This window comes from Cupressus sempervirens, chromosome 3 (assembly GCF_028749045.1).
Source record: "Cupressus sempervirens isolate cs-2001-9-10 chromosome 3, ASM2874904v1, whole genome shotgun sequence".
Lineage (NCBI taxonomy): Eukaryota > Viridiplantae > Streptophyta > Pinopsida > Cupressales > Cupressaceae > Cupressus > Cupressus sempervirens.
In genome coordinates this window covers 135903945-135924861 of record NC_143120.1, presented here as the reverse complement: position 1 = coordinate 135924861, position 20917 = coordinate 135903945, and the positions used below count along the sequence as shown (strand labels likewise).

Genomic DNA, 20917 nt, shown 5'->3' with positions numbered 1-20917 from the left:
TTACATTATAGTGTCTAGTTCTGCCTGTGGGGGTGTTTAGTAAGCTTTATTGGTTTAGTGAATCTTTATTTTTTTTACATGTATATTTATGTGTGTGTGTGCACGCATATATGTTGAGATAAATGAAAATTGTAAGCCATTGTCAGAAATTACATTTAGATAAAGATATCAAATCTATTTGGTTTACAACCTGTTATCACAGAGATCATAAATATCGATCCCTCAAATATTTTAATCATCAATTTACTATTTTGCACTCATAAAACATTCTTCTATATTTTGAATTAGGCAAGACTCTTACTATATAGTGTGTGCTTCTAGCAATGGGAAACCCCACTTGTGATGTCCGTTGTTCAGTACCAGAAACTACTGGTACAGCTGTTATACCATTTTCAGCCATTATCTTAAGAACCTGCTCTACTGTTGTGTTCATTGGTGCAGAGATTAGCAATCCTTTGTTTTCCACAAGATCTCGTACATGGGTCTTTTCCAAAATTACAGCCATCTACAATGTTCAAAGAACTGGAGTAAGTAATTTTCTTAGGCAGGAAAAAGAACGTGAGCATTCATCTGCTATAACAAAATTATTATTGAGTTTCCCACAAAAAAACTAGAAAAACCTTCAAGCAAAATATATGGAACCCCTCTTATTTGTTCTTCATGCCGTTGATAGTCTTGAAGGAGAAAGTTCCTACCTTGACACCATTTTCTCACAAATGCTCCTCCAATTTGATTTCAAATAAAAAGTACTCTTTATAGAGGTTTTAGTGTTTATAATTTAATACATACACATTAATATAAGAATTAAGAATAATTGATTCAATGGAATGAAAGTCTGATAGTGCTCTTCCTTGAAATTGTAAATGCACATTCAATATTAAGGGCACTCTCCTTTTACCTATATCTAGGTTTTGCACTTGTAAATGCACAGGCAATATTTAAGGACAGCTCCCTTCTCCACAGGCACATCCACAAGAATATTATCAATCGAAAAAATGACAAGGACTACTGCAGAGGGGGACCAGCACCAAACACATCTTAAATAACTTATATTTATATTTTTCAATAGTTCTCACTGGGGTAAGTTTATTTCCTAACCTGAACTTGTCACCACCATTTATCTTTAAAAACATATGAAATTCTAAACTAACTTAAATAAACAGCAAAAAGATTTCTGGGTTAAGAATAACCATTGGCCCAATTAGCTTCACAACTCATTTATTTATGCCTCAAGTGTGTCTCAAGATGTAATATACCGAGCACAAAATGCCTCTTAATAAAGGGAAAACATAGTGATACATTTATGAACTGCCAAGAAAAATTATGTGATATCATAATTCATTCATGAGAGTAAAATTCATTCTTAATTTCATAAACACAACAATGAATACTCATGAATTGGCATAAAGAAGTTAAAAGTGGATAATGAAATTAATATAAGATAATCTTCAGACTGGACTGCAATAAACAGATTCAATCATATTGGCTAAAACTTTTGTACGTCATTGACCATAGCTTAAAAAATTGTGATTTTAGGCTAGTTACATTTCATGAGATTTATCTCTCCTCTCAGCAATAGGGGAGGCTCCTTTCTTATTGTAGGTGGCTCCAAAAGAAAATTGGAAATTACAAAAAGGGTGGTTCTTTTAATCAATTCCTCTTTTTCCAAAAATGGTTTGCTAGCAACTATGACTTTCAAACTTAACAAAAAGGTCTTATTTCTATGATAATACCAATGGCTTGGGGGTTGACATAAGAACAACACCAAAGGCTGTTCCTACTTATGTATTTCTGTAAAACAAAAATACAAAAACCCAAAGTCTCATGTGCTTGTCTCGTGAGGATTCAAACAAAATAGCCAGCAAGGCACAAAGTCTCTTACAAGATACTCTTAAACTTAATAAAAACACTTATAACTGAAGCCCAAATTCTACAGCTCTAAGTAATTGCAGCTACTACTAACTATCACAATTTGTCCTTTTGCAGCAGAGTCTTCAAAAGTTCAAATTGACTCTGAATACAATAGGCAGCTCAAAATCTGCACAATTGAATTCAAATCCCTTTTGAACAAAGAAATAAAACTCACAATCAATTCAAGAAAATGTCATCACATAACAAGTTGGATTGGCACAAAGTCCCAAAACAACTTGCCTCTTTTATTGAAAGCAATTCAAATTTACATCTAAGCTCAGAGTCTTAGAGTGCATATACAAATTGGCAAAATTTTCTTTCCTTTCCAAAAGATGATTATTTACAATAAACTCCCTTCTTTATGTAGGAAAAGAAGAGGGAGAAAGGTGGAGAGAAGGGAAAACCCTCAACCACCTAGAATTATTCAAAAACAAACTCCTAACTACCTTCGACTAATTCAAAGTTGCATGCCTAATCCAATTACAACTTGATTACAAGTTACAACTTTGCACATGATACTATCACATGCAAGTACATTTTGTTTTTCCATTACATGTAATATGTCAATTACAAATAACAAATACATAGTGAAAATATTCGAAGTGCCTGACAAGACACAACTTCTGTTACATCATGCTTTATTGGTCTTCATATTGCTACAACACGCCTGATGTTTTACGATTGGTGTGCTCAGGTTTGGTGGAAGTATCTCGGACTGAAATATGAACATTCATCCTCGATTGTATTGTTGAGTGTTCCTTGACCATTTTTGTCTTGAAAGCACTTTATTTTTGTAATCGTTCTTTCACCTCCTTATTGACTCCATTATGTGTTCATACTTGTTCTGTGTCCTTTCTTCAACTCTTTAAATGGGGGAAAACTTTAAAACAAGATTTTTTGGAAGCATTACATATGGAGTATGGCTGAAAACTTTTGGGACAATGAATGGATACATGCATTTAAGCTCCAAATATGTCCTTATATGGTCGAAAAACCCGAAAACGGGTTTATGGAGGGCAATAGCATGTGTAGACAACAAGCTTTATGCATGTAAAAAGAATGGAAAATGGGCAACATAACATCTACTTATAATGAATTATTATGTTTTCATCAGAAGCAAGTATTCAAGAAACCACCATCATGAGTTTTAAGTCACATGGCAGCAATATAACAAGTGCGGATGAAGTGCGTAAAAGTGTGAAGGTGGGATTTTTGGATGCAAAAGCATATTGCAAAATGAGCTTGCTTTCCTTGGTAATTTCATTCAAGAACAGTTTTTATAGTCCCGACTACATATGCAAGCAAAGTGAAGCACTTGCATATGCAGCTTGGAGAATTTAGATAGAAGATAGGAGCACACAATATACATATTACAAAACAAATGAAAATCTCAAAATGAAATTAAGAGATTCGCAAACAAAAACCAAAGAACACATATATACAAATTTGCCCTATGAAAATTCAAAAGATATTTACCTTTTCCCTTAAGAAGCAAGGGAAGAAGTCTTTTAATCTCTTGAAATCTATAGAGATTTTTGTTGGATTTGAATGATTGCATGATTAAGAGTTGAATAGACTCCGAATCTTGACTCAATCTTTGCAAAATATGAGTTAAAAATTCGTAGTTTGCCAAGTGTAGGAAGTTAGAGATTGAAATTGCATCATTGTAGCACCCGTTTTGACCAAGCAATGTGCAATATGCAATGCATATTAAAAATGGTGTCCAGAGCATTATAAGTAACTTGAAAGTGTCATCTGCAAGCTAGAACTGATATGCAATGCTTTGGAACTTACCTTGTGCCAAAGAGTTGATGATTTGACGAAGAGATATGCTTAAATACATGGCATTTTGAGGCAGAAACATGCCCTGGATGGGTTGTAGAATGAGCAAAAGCCTCTTTAGACAGCACTTTTGAATAGCTAGGAACAATCCTTGAATGATTTCATGCAAAAACGACACAAATATCTTCAACTATTGACTAAGATATGAATGATTGTTTGCTGCAACTCCCCTTTTCACAAAAAATGCCCTAATTGGTGGGTTTTACAAGTCAAAAACATGTTTGTGGTCTAAAATCACCACCCATGCTTGGATAAAAATAAAAGTCTTGCAAAATGAGTAAAGACACTTTTCGGTACTTAAAACATGTGCTTCATGCCCAAAATTGTCACCTCTTCAAAATGCTTGTAAAAAGGAGTAAATACGTGCTTTTTGGAATGAAAAGCATGTGCTTTTCAAATCAAGATCACCACCCATATGTTTTTGTGTGTAAAATGCATGTAAATAAAGTACTGACATGCCTTTTGGTTACAAAAGCATGTGCTTTTGACTTGAAAATCGTCAACTCTGGGCATTTAACTTCAAATATGAGTAATGACGTGCTTTTTGGGATGAAAAGCATGTGTTTTGGAGACCAAAAAGCCCACCATATTCATTAACATATCAAAGACGTCTTATTGAGGAAGTAATGACATGTTTTTTGGGAGGAATAACACATGCTTTTCATAATGCATGTATTTTTGGGTTCAAATTCCCCACTTATATGCATTTTAATAATAACTCAAGTCAATAAACATATTAATAAACTTTAAAAGTGCAATAACATGTTCTTTTGGGTTCAAATTCCACACTTATAAAAACTTATGTGATAAAACATGTTATTGCCTATAAGAAATTCAACTTTATGTGTTTAGGACTTATATTTATTGGCAGTGGAGTTTTAATAGATGCTTTGCATGTTGATATATGCTTTAAGTGATAAAAACCCCACCTTTATGCATTTTTTAATGTCTCATGTAATCAAATTTAATAAATAAAGTAACATGAAAATGTACTTAAAAAAGCTATTTTTCATAAAACATTAAAAATTATGGTCAAATCAACTCAAATGAGCTAAATTTTTTAAATGGATATCAAAATCCACTTTAAATATTAAATATAATTTTAATTTGTTGGATTGTCAATAAAAAGCCCACTTTTTGAGGTATTTTAATCACAAAGTATTTTCACTCTGAAAAACCACCTTTTCCTTCATAACTTGAGCTAGGTAACTCCATTTGAGGCCTACACTAGATCAAGACAAGCAAGATTGCAAGGGCTATTATTATAAGGCAAAAACAATACAAAACTATTTACAAGAAGAAGAAAAACACACAAATCGAGAAACTTCACCAAAAATCAAGTGTCTACAATCAGAGAAGAAAAACTCTTTCTTACAAACATTGGGGATTAAACTTGACGGAAACGTTCAAAAGAAACACACAAATAAAGTTACACAGAGTACAATTCAGGGAAAATGAATTGCCTCAATTGCGCTTTAGCAATAAAACAATGAGGCTGTACCTACAAATTCATGAGAAAATTGTGTAGGGTTGCCTCAATTTTGTGATGTCAAAATTGAGGGCAATAAGTCAATAGTATTGTATTCCAGCCATCACAACAGATAGAGTTCAATTCTGAGAGTGGATTACATTTTCTATATTTCAATGTCAACTTTGACTTGAATTGTGTTTCGAGAGGTATATCTTAGCAAGCACTGAAATCAAACAAAATAGTGACAGCTAAAACCCGATTGCAAAGTTGGATCCAAATTCTATCACAATCTCAAGGAAGAATAGTTATATTAACATCTATATAGCCATGCATCATGTACATGTGCCTATAAATATCAGCAATTAAAATGGACTGAGAATGTTTCATTTGTCATCACTTACACAATGATAGGGTTCAAGCATGTACATTCAAGTTCCTAATGTTATACAATTTTGTCTTGCTCAAAGTATTTCCCTGATATATGATAATGGATCCTGTATAGTATTGCCAATAATAATCTAAAACTATAATTAACAATAAATTAAAATCATGAGAACAAAAAGGAAAAGAACTGAATAAAGCATCAACAAAATAAGTGCACATGGAAACCAAAAATTAAATCTTAACAAAGAACATGCTTAATAATCAACAATCCAAATTGCAAAGTTGGATCCAAATTGCATCACAATCTCAAGTAAGAATAGTTATATTTACATCTATATAGCCAGCAATTAAAATGGCCCAAGAATGTTTCATTTGCCATCTCTTACACAATGATAGGGTGCAAGCATGCACATTCAAGTTCCTAATGTTATAAAATTTTGTCTTGCTCAAAGTATTAACCTAATGTATGATAATGGATCCTATATAGTATTGCCAATGCTAATCTAAAACTATAATTAATGAGAAATTAAAATCACGAGAACAAAGAGAAAAAGAACTGAATATAGCATCAGCAAAATGTTGTCGGTAAACTCTATATTGTATCCGACGGGTAGAATTGTATCCGAAGGGGTGCGTGATGGTTGAGTCAACCCTTCGGAAAAGTATACGTACACCATCTGGAAGGGACTTTGGAACATCATTGTAATCATCATAATCATATTGTAAGCATTGGAGTGCATATTGCGTATATGAATAAAATATTTGTTCTGTGTTATATCTTACTGTACTACATGCAATAAGTATCCTTTTACCCTATACAGTAAACATTTGGCGCCATTGCTAGCCGAACCTGGAACGAAGGAAGTGTTATGAAGATTAATACCGAATCTACCTAACAAGGATAGGAATAAGATAAAAGATAAGGATGAAATATGCACAGCACATGAAGTTTTAATTTTAGCACAACAGGCGGGGCGCAAACAGAAGATTCAGCAGATTACCGGTGGAAACCGAGGGGGTGAAGGAGCATAGACAAAGGGAGTGCATTCACCTAGCAGACAAAGGAGTGCCGAGGAATTACTAGAAGAGACTCGACAACAATTGAATTTGGTGGAAGAGACAATGGAGGAGTTTGTTAACTTGTATATGTCGAGGGTAGAGAATCTGAATGAAAGGGAAGTAACTCGCACGGCTCGAAGTGCCGAAGGAGCATGAGCGTGAATTCTTCGTTCCCGATACACCCAACAAATGGATACAAGCAAAGAATCGAACTTCACTTGAGGAAGATCTTTTCTCGCTAGGTAATGCGGTTGTTGAGAGTAGGGCGGTTGCCCAAAGCAGCGCAGTTGTACAGAACAACGAAGGTGCTCAGAACAACGCGGGTACTCAAAACAACGTGGGTATTCAGAACAATGGGGTGCGCAGCAAGCACCACCACTTCAAAAGAAAGTAGTAATGGAAGGACCAAAGGAAAAATTGCCGAAGTTCAATGGTGACAGGATGACAGATCTGATCAAACATTGCAAGACATGTTAAACAATATGGACAAAAAATGGGGTAATGGACCAGGATGACTAGGTCTAATAGTTTCCAGCAACCTTACAGGATGTAGCAATTGATTGGTTTGCGGATGTCGATCCTCAGAAATTAACTACATGGGCAAATGTTAGGAAGGAGTTCATAGCAGAGTTCCAATTGCTAAGGGATGCTAACGAAATTGTAGTAGAAATATACAATACAAAGCAGGGAAAGAATCAAATGATCCGTGTATATGCAAAAAGGCTAAAAGAGTTAGTGGGGAAGATGGAGAGCCCACCGGCTGACGGATTCAACAAATGATGGTTTGTTGAAGGGCTACAGCCGACACTAAAGAAGAAAATAAAGATTGTACATCTAGCATCGTATGCAGATGCGTATACTCGGGCGATGGATCTGGAGAGTGAGCAAAAACAAGCAAAAAGAAGAAGCACAAATTGTCGGACTCAGAGGATTCATCTTCTAAAAGTAGCAGTAGTGGCGAAGAATCAATTAAGAAACTTGTTGATGCGAGTTTTGTATCACTACATAACATATTAGGATTTGAATATTCGATATGGGATATCAAACATACAATTCCTCTCTTGAAAAGTTAATGCTCATGAGACATAACTCCAATGTTCCTTACACTGTTGGATACTCGCTCAGTTTTGTCGATGTGATCTGTTGGTAATCACGTAGGCGGCCTTACGTTGTTCATTTAAGGATGACTTGGACTTTGGTGGAATGATGGTGATGGTGATGGGTTTGTGAAATATGTGGGTGGCAGATAATGTTGATGGTAGTGATGATGGAGGATGTCTGCCAATGATGATGTTGATGGGAAAGCGATAGTGGTGGAGGGTGAATGGGTGTGTTTTGATATTTGACTTACTTCTCTAACTTCCTTCTCTAAACTTCAACTACCCAGCTACTCACTATTCTACTCCTACTCCTATGAATGGAAGGTTAGCAAATGGACAGGGAAAGAACCTAATGAAAGCTAACCAGCAGCCTCACTTCCACAGATGCAATGATTCAAAGGAAAAATGAATTATTTTACCACACAAGGCTTCCTAACCAGCTGCTAGGATGCTAGTGGTCTAGTATTGATCCCTATCAAACATCTACTAATGCTACCATACAACTATCCATCTACTTTACCCTTGCTTAAACAACTTGAAATACAACCAAATTTAACAACTTGAAAAGAAATCTAACTATGTGGACGTAGAAACCATGCAATAACACCCAATGTTCTTAATCACCATGCAAGTCACAACAATGAAAAAGAGAGCAATTTTGGTATTATCGTAGCAACAATTTCTCCGACACTTTACAAATGAGAGCAAATGGCCTTATATAGGGGCCAGAAATACAACGGATGGTGGAGATCAAAACAAGATCAACAATCTAGATTGGATCCTAAAAACCCTAATTAGGGTTGCCACCCCATCGGCCAATGAGAAGATGCCACCTCATCAATGGACCAATGAAAAAAGTGTAAAAGTGGCAACCAATGAGAAAGCACCAAAATGGTTGCCAATCAGAAATAGACACTTGCCCTATTCTAAGAGAAACAGAAATTGCCACTTGGGCTTACATCAAATGATCTTCTAATATAACTCTCCCTTTTTCTTTCATGCTTTTAGCTAAGGCAATGAACCTAGCTAGCCTTTCGTCAACTTCCTCCATAAGAGGACAAGGTGTGTGCTTTGCCCTGAGTTCCGCTGACTTCACCACGCTACTTGTAGTATCCTTTCATGGTCCTTCTCATATTCCTTCGTAAATCCAATAAAAGCATTGAGAGAGGAAAGGGTGCCCAAATGCCTCTTCTTGATAGCAACCTTTCCTAGCTCATCCAATCTCGATCCAAATCCTGTCTCATTGATATCCCCCTCTCTGATGTCTTCAAAATCAAGTGCCATCCCAATGTCGCTCATCATGGTTGAAATAGAAGTGTCGACACTTGGGCTGTGATGTGCAATCGCCTTCTATATCTTTTTTGCCAAGGGGAATTGTCCTTCCTTTAGTTTGTCCTTCATTCGTATCATGTCCATTGTACCGATATTGGTGTTGGTTATTCGCTTCATTTTCGAGAAGAAAGGTGTTTTGGGTATCATATCGTCTTTGTCTTTTTTAGTGTTTGGCCGCTTGGGATTCTTACTTGCACTAACATCCTCCATACTCGTCGCCCTATTATGGGATGGTAGAGTGGTGGACCAGAAGGCAAGCAGAACTAAGGGAAGCAATCCTTAGACTAGAACGAAAGAAGGATGTCAGCTTAAGGACCCCTTTCAACTCGAAATGATTAAAATTCACCTTAACCAATAGTCAGACAGTGACTTTTCAGAATTTAGGATCAGACCTCAAGAACTCCAAATCCCTTCCAAATCAGAATTTTACCATGTAATTCACCTCCAAATAAAATAGCCCAACCTAGGGCAAAAATCACAGCTCCTTGCAAAAATCAGAATTTGCCTAAAATTGCCGACACCATGAAAAATCTGCCCTCCAATAAAAATCGCCAAGCAAGGAAAATCGGCCAACACCAAAAGCTGCTCCAAGAGGAAAATTTGCCCAACAATGGAGAAATCTGCCTTTCCCAAAAAAATCACCCACAAGAAAAGAGGAGAAGATAAGAAGTGAGGAATGAAGAGGAAGGCGCTTCCTCTTATAGCCAACTCCACAAACTTTCCCTAGCTGGCCGACTTGGACCTAGAGGGGAGAAAAAACAAAAATTAATTCAAAATTATGGCCCACAATTAAATACTTAGCCAAAATTAATTTTTCCATTATGAAAATTAACTTTTTTAAATTGCCAATTAGTTCCAAATTACAAAAAGAAATTAAATAATGCCTTGGGGGTGTTAAATATTTCCATTTAATGAGAATTTAGTAATTAATATGTCATTAAAATTGGATTTTGGCTAACCAAAAGCCATTTTTCAATATTAAATTACCAATTTCATTAAAAACTAAAAAGTTTTCAAGGCAATTTAATCCATTTAAAACCAAATTTTGCAATTTTGATTCAAATTGATTTTGCTAAGCAATTTAAGTTTTTTAACACAATTAAATCATTTCTCTTAGAGCCTAAAAATCGATTTTGCAATTTGATTTCATCATCACAAAATTAATCTCTCTTCACCAAAAATTGAAGATTTTCCAAAAGACCAGATTTAACAAAAAAAATTCATGTTTGAAAATTATTCCAAATTTACACAATTATATCTGAATTTTCAAAAGAAAACGTCTAAGTACAAAATTTACAATTTTATCTTGCCAAGTTGGAATTAACTTTGAAATTTGTTCGGCCTAAGGATCGAATTGGTGGCTCTGGAAAATCAAGTTTAAAAAATCGGGTGAAAATAAGCTAAGTCCCTCCCACTGGCCTGAAGGTGTCCAAGGCTTAAAGTTTTCAAAACTCAAAAAAAATGAAAAAACTTTTGGACAACTTCAAAAAAAAAAAAAGAGATATTGCCGAGGCAATAAAAAAAAGGGGGTCCCTAAAAAATTTTGGGGCGATGGTGCGAAAACCTCACAACAAAACTTTGTGTTGCAGAAAGATATGTTATGGATGATGAAAGAATTTAAAAATCTAAAAAAGAATCCTAACTTGATGAAAGAGGAATTGTGGTGCACAGACTCTTTGGAGGAGGGCCACACAAAGGGCTCCTGCCTGAAAAACAATTTTGTGATATCTGCCAAATTGTAGGATATTCCACCAAGGAATGCCCATTCAATATGAAGACAAACGGACATCAGCAAGTGCTACTAATGCAAGAAGTATCTACTAGAGCAGGAACAAGCACAAATAGTAACGACGCAACCTCAAGAGGATATCGCAACAATAACTGGCGCGGAAGGGGTGGTAATAACAATAACAATAATAACAATGGAGGGATACAGTACGACTCGAGTGGATGGCTAATGATACAATGTCGTGCGTGTAGCCTCTTGGGGCACTTCGCCACAGATTGTATCATGACAAAGATGCCGCAACTGTTATGCAGATTGTGTGGTCTGGGAGACCATGAGGATTCAAAATGCCCGAAGCAGGGGATGAACTTGTTAAGCATTGAATCATGTGATGAGGAAGTGCTAGCCATTATGCGTGAGCAAGAAAAGAAAGCAAAGTACCCTGATGTAGAGGAAGAAAAGAAGAGGTTGCAACAAGGACAAACGGAGTTGGAAAAAGAAATGGAAATGGAAAAGATACAAACAAAAGACACTGTCGACACCTCGAAGAGAAACCTGGTAGAACAAAACATGATAAGGCAAGTAATGCAAATAGAAGTTCCTATAAAACTAAATGACCTTCTTACAATGCCTCAGTTGCGGATGACGATACTGAACATGACACCACTCCCGGAAGCAACAGAGAAAACAGGAAAGGATGGCAATGTAACGACTGCAGCAGACCCAATGCTACTAGCACTTACGACAGGAAGACATCCAACAATAGTAGAGATGGGTATCCTGGGAACAACACTCACCGACAAAATCGTCGATGGAGGGTCAGGAGTAAACGTACTACTAGAGGATATATGGAAAAAGTTGGGACAACCTACTTTGTGGCCACGTACATTACAGTTACTCACTGCGGATTAACACAGAATCAAGCCATTGGGAACCCTGACGGCACAACCTGTAACTATCGAAACACAACCATTTCTATTAGATTTTGTGGTCATTCCGCTAAAAAGAAAAAGGTATGATGCTATCCTTAGATGGGGTTGGTTGGTGCAAGTAAAAGTGAAACATGATTAGAAACGAAATACCCTATCCATGGAACGCGGAGGCAGAAAATTCATAATTGACACACAGATGGTAGGTGAGGAAGCAACATCGTCAAATTCCGAGGGCAAAGGTGAAGGAGACGACGAAAGGAAGAAGAGAATGGAACCTAATGAAGAGGGATTATTGAGACTAGAAGGAGGGTCCAACGATGATGACCTGACTTAGTGAACGGCCTACTCCATTGGCAGATGAAGGACTGCGAGCTCTTTCTGAGCTGTAATATGTTAAGGGTCGATAAAGATAACAAAGGAGAGGAAAATGAATGTCCGAAGGAATACAGAGAAGCAAAAGAAGGAAAGGCGGTTATGGCTAAAGCTTGTAATGTTCCCATTATAAAATAAATCATAAATCAAACTATTGTAACAAGATGATTGATTTAATGTATCTCGCACCCATTTTTTATATTTGTTTCCGTAGTGGTGTTGCCGTTGGCGATCTTTGTACACCCTCGAAAAGTTGTTCCCGACGGGTATTTAAGCACAGCATGTAGGTTGTATTTAGGGATGCTTTTGGATTATTTTCTACGTACTATGAATTCCTGTTGGAGTTTTGAATTGTTCGCCATTTCGAAAGTGAAAGATCTTCCTTATTTAGCCTTGCAGTTTTGGTAGGATTCATCCCTCACCCTATTCTGTTGTTGCATGTAATTCTTCACTCAAATTTGGCAAATCGAGGAACCATCTTTCGACAATTTCAAGCCTCTATTATTGTGTGGATTTTATCAAGATCTATTGTGTTTTGTGTATGAACCAGATTGTATTCTGTATTGGGCTCGAATACCTGACCGTGTGGCCTCCTATCATTTTCCGTACTACCCACTCCTTGACCGTACGACACCTCATCCATCCGTCCATCCATATTATCCATCCTTCATTGTACGGCTTGTCTCTGTCTACCGTACAGCCTTCATACACCACCATTCGGCTTCTTATTTCCTTGTATCGCCGGCATAATCCTTTGTTCTATCTCCTTTATTCACCATACGGCATCTATCCCCACCGTACAGCTGCTCCTCTTCCCCGTACAGCCTGGCAATCTCCACCATACTGCCCAACAATCCCTCACTGTATGGCTTAGCAAATTCCACCGTACGAGCCACCCACTTCCCATCGTATGGCTTAGTTATTCTTACTGTACGATCACTGTGGCCTTCTGTACGGACTCCTGAGCGACCATGCTTCATACCTGCACCGTACACCATCCGTACAACACTTCTTGTAGGGCATATAGACCATTATTCAATTGTTTGTTTACCAAAGGAGGACAAGAACATCACAGTGGTATCAAAGCTCTTTGATCTTGCCAGCCTGTGAACAGTGAATGAGAGTTTATAGTCGGAAGATGACACATTTTGTTGATTGAATAGTTGCCGAACCGGAACTGACAGCTGTCGAACTCATGGCACTACTGAGGGAACTTGCAAGGAATCAAGCACATATCACTGATACTCAGCGACTCATGGAAGACTCAAGAAGTTGGCGGACAATAAAATATTCGGAGAACAAAATGGTCATAGCGCGGACTTGGTGTCAGGTAAATCAAACCCTCATCCAACATGCTCTCGACCTTCCATGTCGACTTTTCCTTCACAGACGGAGGCACAACATGGAGGGAAACAACCAACTGTTGAAGAGATGCAAGAACAACTGAGAGAAGACTAGAAGAATGCAAATTTTGGGGAAGACATATCCTACAAAGAGTATGCGGATCTGAGAATGAAATATTCGGGAGGTGAGAACAGAGGATATTTTAACAATCTTAGAAGAAAGTTAAGTAAATCTGTCTCCATTTGACATATCCGGATCCAAATCCGCGCAAGCATGGATAATGAAGGCCGATACTTACTTCTAGCTGAATCCTATGCCAGAAGAAGAAGCAATCAAATTTGCAACGTTGCACCTGGAGGGAATCGCGCATGAATGGTGGCATCACGACACTATCACATCGGGGCATGCTCAAATAAATACTTACGCAGAATTCACTGAGAGATTGATAGATCGATTTGATAATTTGATGGTAAAGATCCGGAACTCAATTTCAAAGATTTGGCACAGCTGAGGCAAACTGGATTGGTCAATCAGTACATTGCAGAATTTCAGAAACTCTGTCTTGGTTACGGACATTTCCAAAAGAAGACGGGTAGTACTCTTCATGGACGGACTGATGGAACCTCTGAAAGGTTGGGTAAAGGGGTTCAATCTTGGCACCCTGTCGGAGGCTATCATTAAGGCACAGAGTATGGCATCATCATCCGTGTCATCCTCTCGAAGTTACTATGAGAGCCTTTGTTAATATGAGAGCAACTAGTGGCACTTATTCAAGTTTAGGAATGTATGAAGTTGATAACTTGATGTAATAATGGATGGTTTATAATCAGTTCTCAGCACCACATGATAGATGTCGCTAAGTGTATGTCAATAGTAGCATTGTTTTTTCTTAAAGTACAGATGTTTTGAGGAACTGTGAGTACACTTGACCTCTATTGGGATTTTGTTGTGAAGAATGACATGGGTTGTGCCTCTGCAAATTGGTCCAATATAGGCATCAAAAATTGACATTTGCACCGAGGATTGTGGCATTCCTCAACTTTCCATGCATAGCTGGCAAAGGAAGAATTAGAACAAGTATTACAACAATCCCTTGGTTGTTCAACCAATTTGATCATGTGACGTAGGGTAGGGAGGATAATGGGGCCAAATGCTCACCCAAGTATCCCACCAAGCCTACTTAACACAAAGGAACAAACCCAAGGTACGAGAGAGCACTATGCATACCTAATTTATATATTCATTCAAAAATCTTGATACATGATGGGCTATGAGGCCTTCCCGATTACGGCCATTACAATGAAACATTTACAGAACTTTCTTTCTTCATGCAAGATCCACGATCTCCAAATTCTAAACTTTAACTATGCTATCTTCCCGAAACTACCTAAACCTATAACTTGACTCCCTTTTTATACTAGACGAAACGGCTCAAAGAACCTTCTAGATTCAACACAGGAGAAAACAACCCCCCCAAAATACATCCACACACTACCCAATGATAGATTCGATTATTTAATGATGACCTAAATTACATGCATAGTCAGCCAAAAAGAAAAGCCAACATAGAAACACTCAATGAAATAAGGAACTGAGCAACAAAAAATCATGAACAAAAGACGTCGAGCCAACTTGGTGACAACGAAAACCGACCACCTCAACAAGAATAGCATCCGAAAAACTCGATAACAGAACAATCCACCAAGCACGCCAAACAGCCACCGAGAAAATCAAAGAAAAGGTAATCGAGCACAACTACCAAGGCACAAGATTGTGAAGAAACCCAAGATGCTCTTGCATCAGACACCCGAGGTTGAAAAGAAATGATTCTCTAAATCATGTAGGAGGTTCAACCTGAGCTGAATCCAACTCAAGCCGAGGAATCCATGTAGGTTCTTCAACTAGTCTGTTCTTCCATTTCACCAGATACTCCATGTAGTCCTTTCCTCTTGTGCTTCCACCAACTCTTTGTTCCAAAATCTGTTCAACTTCCTCCTTAGGATGATCACTCAGTACTGTCAATTCTTCACCAAGCTCATGTGTCATAGACCCTCAATAATATATACACAAACTTTTAATAGTTTTATTTTAAATATGATTATCATTGATATATATGTTTTCTCAATTAATTGTTATTAAAATATAGTTAATTGAATGACAATATAATCTTAATTATTTGTTGTTATAAATAAATTTAATTACAATAATAAACCCCATATATAATTATTTATTCATCCAACATAATCACAATATTAATAAATAAATAAATGCAACACAAAATGAGGGCAAGGGGCAGACATGTCTTTCCCACATCATCACCCCACAATATAAAGGACCCTCAGCCCATGATAGGAAGACATTGGATTGGACATTTATTTATGATTTGGCATATTATGTAAGGCCCACCCTTATATCCTATTATAAAGCTTAAGGAATGAATGTGATTAGGAGATAAATTAAGTCATGATTGACATTTTTGCTATTAATAAGGATTTATGAGATTCTTTTGGAGACTGATCTAGATTTTAGATTATCATAATGTCGATACCCTATCCAATAACAATAGGTCAATAAGAATATACCACATGAAAATGAGATTCGAAATGTTCCAGCTAAGAACCCGGCCACGAGATACTAGGGATGATTTACCAAGTAATTAGGAAAGATAAAATAACATTCATTCTACTAAGAACAACTATGAGCATAGGTTATGATGACAACAAGACATATGGATATGTTTGGAAATTGTTTCTAAATTATTATGACATAATTATTGAAACATTCTATCAGTCTGAGGAGTTAACCCTAGAAAATCACGCAAACCCTTCATAATGTGATAAAGGGATATTGCTAGGAACGTCACTATACCTAACTTGATTGAAAGGTACTAGTTACCTAGTTTGCACATTAGCAATTTTCACTTAGGACATATATCTTAAGATTCATTTTATATGTTTTCATGATTTACTAAAGAGGACTTAGAGTTTCATTGAAAGAGTTGTGATAATATTTAGGATGATAATGAGTTATATTAAGAAAGATCATTATTGATATACATATTTGATATTTCAATGTTTTGAATATTTTATGAGGATTATTAGATGGAAGTTAATTGTAAACGTTATGCAAATTATGTGATATTAGCTTATTTTGCATTATTTGCATTTGTCGTATATTATTTTATTAAGCTACTGATGTTTAAGTTGAGTGTGCAGGAAGAGGAACCATGGAAAATTTAACGGGGAAACAAGGTATAGACACATGTTATATGACTCTGCCAAGGTGAATATTTGTAAAGATTCGTGAACCTCATTGTGATGTGCTTATTTCGTAAACGTGAGATGTGTGTGTGTGGTATGTTTTCCAGGTGTAGATTTTGAACGTATCATGTGTGACGTTTTAGTGTATTCTGTGTGTATCACTTGACACTCGTGCTTGTTATGAGAAATGACATGTTATTCGTTAATGGATCATGTGGCCACCTTATTCCATGATAAATGCCTCAATTGAATAATTTAATTATTGCCTTAGTAAAAGGACAAGGTTATCACCTTGGAGAATTTGAAATTTGAATTACCTAGCTTTGGGAGGGTCATAAAGTAACTTTAAGGTAAGTTGTGATTAAAATTAACCCTACCCATGTTAGTACTATAGGATAGGGAGCTATTAATGACCTCTATGGTGTCTAGTGGACCTAGGAGACCCCATGAAAATGACATTCTTCATTGAATCCGAAAATGAGAAGGATATATATAGAGGTATGGCTAAAAGGGAAACTTACTTGGCAACTCTCTACCTTTAGAGACTAATAGGGTTGGAAGAAGGAGGAGGGAGCTCTACCACAATTATTCATTGCCTTGCTTGGAGGAAGGTTGGTATCATGATCCATGAAGCTTCTTCATTCTGCATGTAGATTAGAAATGGTGTTCTTCATTTCATGATGGGATTGTGGTGTCTTGTGGTGTATTTGTGAATAAATCTTTGTTGTGTGTTGCATGTGGGTAGTGTTGTGTGAGTCTTTCTTTGATTTTGTTGTTTCATGTTATATGTCTTGTGAATTGGGTGTGAGGCATCACTCACCCTTGGGACGGAAGAGATGCCTAGGGTGAAGGGGTTAGTTGGGCTCACACATGGAGTTAAGGAATCCTCCCTTGTGTGGAGATGGTTGTATATGTTCTATGGAATGTGAATGATCTTGCTCACTTGCATCTTGGGAGGTATAAGGGGGTATGTAGAAGGGAGAATGCTGATTGCCCCGAAAGGGCATTTTGATATTGAAAGAGGTGTATTTTGGGAATGAAGGCTATGTAAATCCTCCTCATGATGAGAGCCCACCTTCACCCTATTCTTGATTCATTTGTTGAATCTTTGTGCAAAGCCTTGGGATGGGATGTGTTGAGAATATATTGTGCAAATCCTATCAATTTTTTTATGAATATGCATGACACGTGAATGTGTGACATGAAACCATTTATGCCTTGTTTCCCCGAGCTCGGTGGGTGGCCTCCTTGAGGCCTAGGTTGGGAGGTGAGCCTACATGGTTCCCATTTTGTCTTTCTTTTGCAGATTATCATTTGAAGAATTGGAAGCTTGATGCCCATGAAGTTCAATATTTGCAAAGATGATGAGCCTGTTTGGTTAGTGTTGGAATGGAGAAGTGAACACCACCCTATGACGAACATTCATTGTATTGTGATGTGTTGCTAGTGGCTTCATGTAGAAAGGTTTTGAGATATCTTGTTGTGTGCTTCTTCATTGAGTAGTTTGAGTAATATCTCCACCACCTTGTAATTATTTGATATTGTGTTGATGTTGCTTTATCATTGCTTAAGTATGGTATGAAGAAAAGAAATTGTATCAAGTTCTATCATGGAGAATGGATTAAGCACTAGTATTTGATACTTTTATCTTCACAAAGTTGCATGAGCATAAAATTAGTTGTAGATGTTCAATATTGAAAGTGAAAATTAATTGTAAGATATGCATTGGATAGAATGGAAATGTAGATAGTACTTTGGTTGAGATTAAATGATATTAAGGTTTTCTTAATGTATATTCGATGCTTTGAAAATTAGTTTCAAGAAATCTTGACTTCCTTATTGCAATTTGATATTGTAATAACCATATATGGTGGTTTCATGACAAATTGATAATTAAACTAGTAAACTATAATGAAACTAGAAGATGATTAGGTGTAAAGCAATATTAGACCATCACAAATTCAGTCTTAATAGTCATCAAGAGTGTTTAAAGGGACCTATTTGATTAATAAACTCAAAGGGGGCCTGTAGATGCACATTTTCATTCTGGAAAATGTATGGGCAGACCCAAAAAAAATCTCATTCTATTACAGACAAATAAAATAATAACTCATGAGTTGACAAGGTAAAATTAAAACAATTTAAAACTCTCCTTAATAAATAAAATGTTCATGATAAGGAATATTGATTAATAGTCAAGGAATGGGACCACTAGTATATTAATTGCCACCTACTCAATCGACCACCTTATGTGCAAGGGTATATTGGTCAGCCAAGGGAATAGATTAGATTTAATAAAATAAGTTTTAAAAAAAAAACAAAACAAAAGCACCCATCGCACTTGGCTTGGCGCATTAAACAAATAGGTGGGCTCTCTAAAATCAAGGAGACATAACTTGTGACAAAAACCAATGGAAAACCTTTATCTCTGACCTAGATCAGATTAAGACACCTCAAGTTGATAGCATATTAAATGGGTGAGGGGCTGTCACATCAACCTTGAACTTGTATGCAAACCCTCTTGTCTTTGGAATGCGTGGGCAGCAAGCAAATGTGCAGAAAATGGAGGTAGGCGCCATGCAGAAAGTTTAGGAATGTATGAAACAAAAACACAAAACATAATGGTTGTAATCATAGCAGTGGCCCACCATCCTTTTTGTCTTAACTAGGCGCTACATCCACTTGCATGGGGAAGGCACTAGCCTCCTAGCACCACCAACTACCCACACCTAGTGCAGAGGAAGAAGGTACACGTGGTCATAGGGGCTGACTACTCCTATGTTTGAATGTTTTGCATAATTCTTAGAATTATTAGGTGATGGGACAGCAAGGAAAAAGTAATAGGATGGGGTTGAAAAAAATATATAATTGTTTATAATTTAGTATTAAGATAGAGTTGAAAGAAATAGGCATGTTTGTTGATGGGTTTAAAATTAGGTAGGACTTAGTTTTTTTGAATTCTAGAATATGAGTTAATTGACCATTTGAAGGGCATAACCATATATATATAGATAGGATATTGTGTTCAAGTTTAATATTTAACAAACTATAATTCAAAGAGAAAAATAATATATATTTAGAATTGTGATTAAGTCTAATTGACAAGAGTAGTATAGCTAATACAATGTGATAGTCATAGTTCATGTTAGGGATTAATGAATACAAACTCAACCAAGTAGATAAAGATATTAGATCCTAGTATAATTTATTTGTTTAAAGATATTAGATCATAGTATAATTTAGTTGTTGCAACGTGCATAAAAATAACATAAAATATCAAGAGGTAGTAGTTAAAATGTTAGTAGGAAAGAATGTTATTGTGAGCAGTAGGATAAAAGATGTATATTTAAGTAGGGTGGTTAAATATAGTATTATAGTAATGGTCAAGCTATAATGATAATTAATGAATGAAGTAATCTTGATATTAATATCAACATAATGATTAACTTGCTCTTGAAAGCAAAGGAATAAACGATTAAACATATTCTTAGTTGATACCTTGGGCCCCTACTCTTATGGTGTCACAAAATGAGCTCCACTTGAACATCCAATAGTTCATGTTGAGTACGAATAATTGAGAGCTCACGACCATTGCACCATGCATAGTGTGGCCTTAATATCTATCATTCTCCTTCCCTTTTTGTTCAAAGTATGATTGTGTTATTTCTATCACTCTCTCTTTTTCCAAAAAAATTTAGTGGTGTTTTCACTTCGTAGAATTGTGGTTGTGTTTTTGCCTCGTAGAATTGTGGCATGACATATTATAATTACAAATAATATCTTTACCTATCTTTGAATTACACCAAGCAACATTAGCCAGAAATAGCAGAAACACTGAGGATTATTACATCACCGCTAATAGATATCCACCAAGTAATAGGGATTGAAACCCAAGAGGAGATCGACAACATTCACCAAACGGCCACCCTAGTTAGAGTACGAACACAAAATTGTCACACTAAGACACTAAGCCTATTTGCAGACTGGGTCCACTCACGTGGATTTCAGAACAAAGGTACATCATACCCTATACATATGTTGTAAACCATTCCTCACTTGCCATTTATAATATGTAAAATTTAGAATTAGTTTATTATTATTAATACATCCATTACAAGATAAATGACAATAAATAAATTCCTTCGCAAGTTGATTTAATTAGTTATAATTGTATTTGTTTAATA

General features: G+C 36.4%; 1 protein-coding gene across 2 annotated transcripts in view; it reads right to left on the bottom strand.

Moving 5' to 3' along the window:
• Positions 1-20917, bottom strand: part of LOC149565127 (SNF1-related protein kinase regulatory subunit gamma-like PV42a) — a 96334-nt gene that overhangs the window by 47187 nt on the left and 28230 nt on the right. For both annotated transcript variants that reach the window (XM_089818676.1, XM_089818675.1), the window contains exon 2: positions 302-505. In XM_089818676.1, the coding sequence (XP_089674802.1) occupies positions 302-505 (204 nt within the window). The remainder of the gene's footprint in view (positions 1-301; positions 506-20917) is intronic.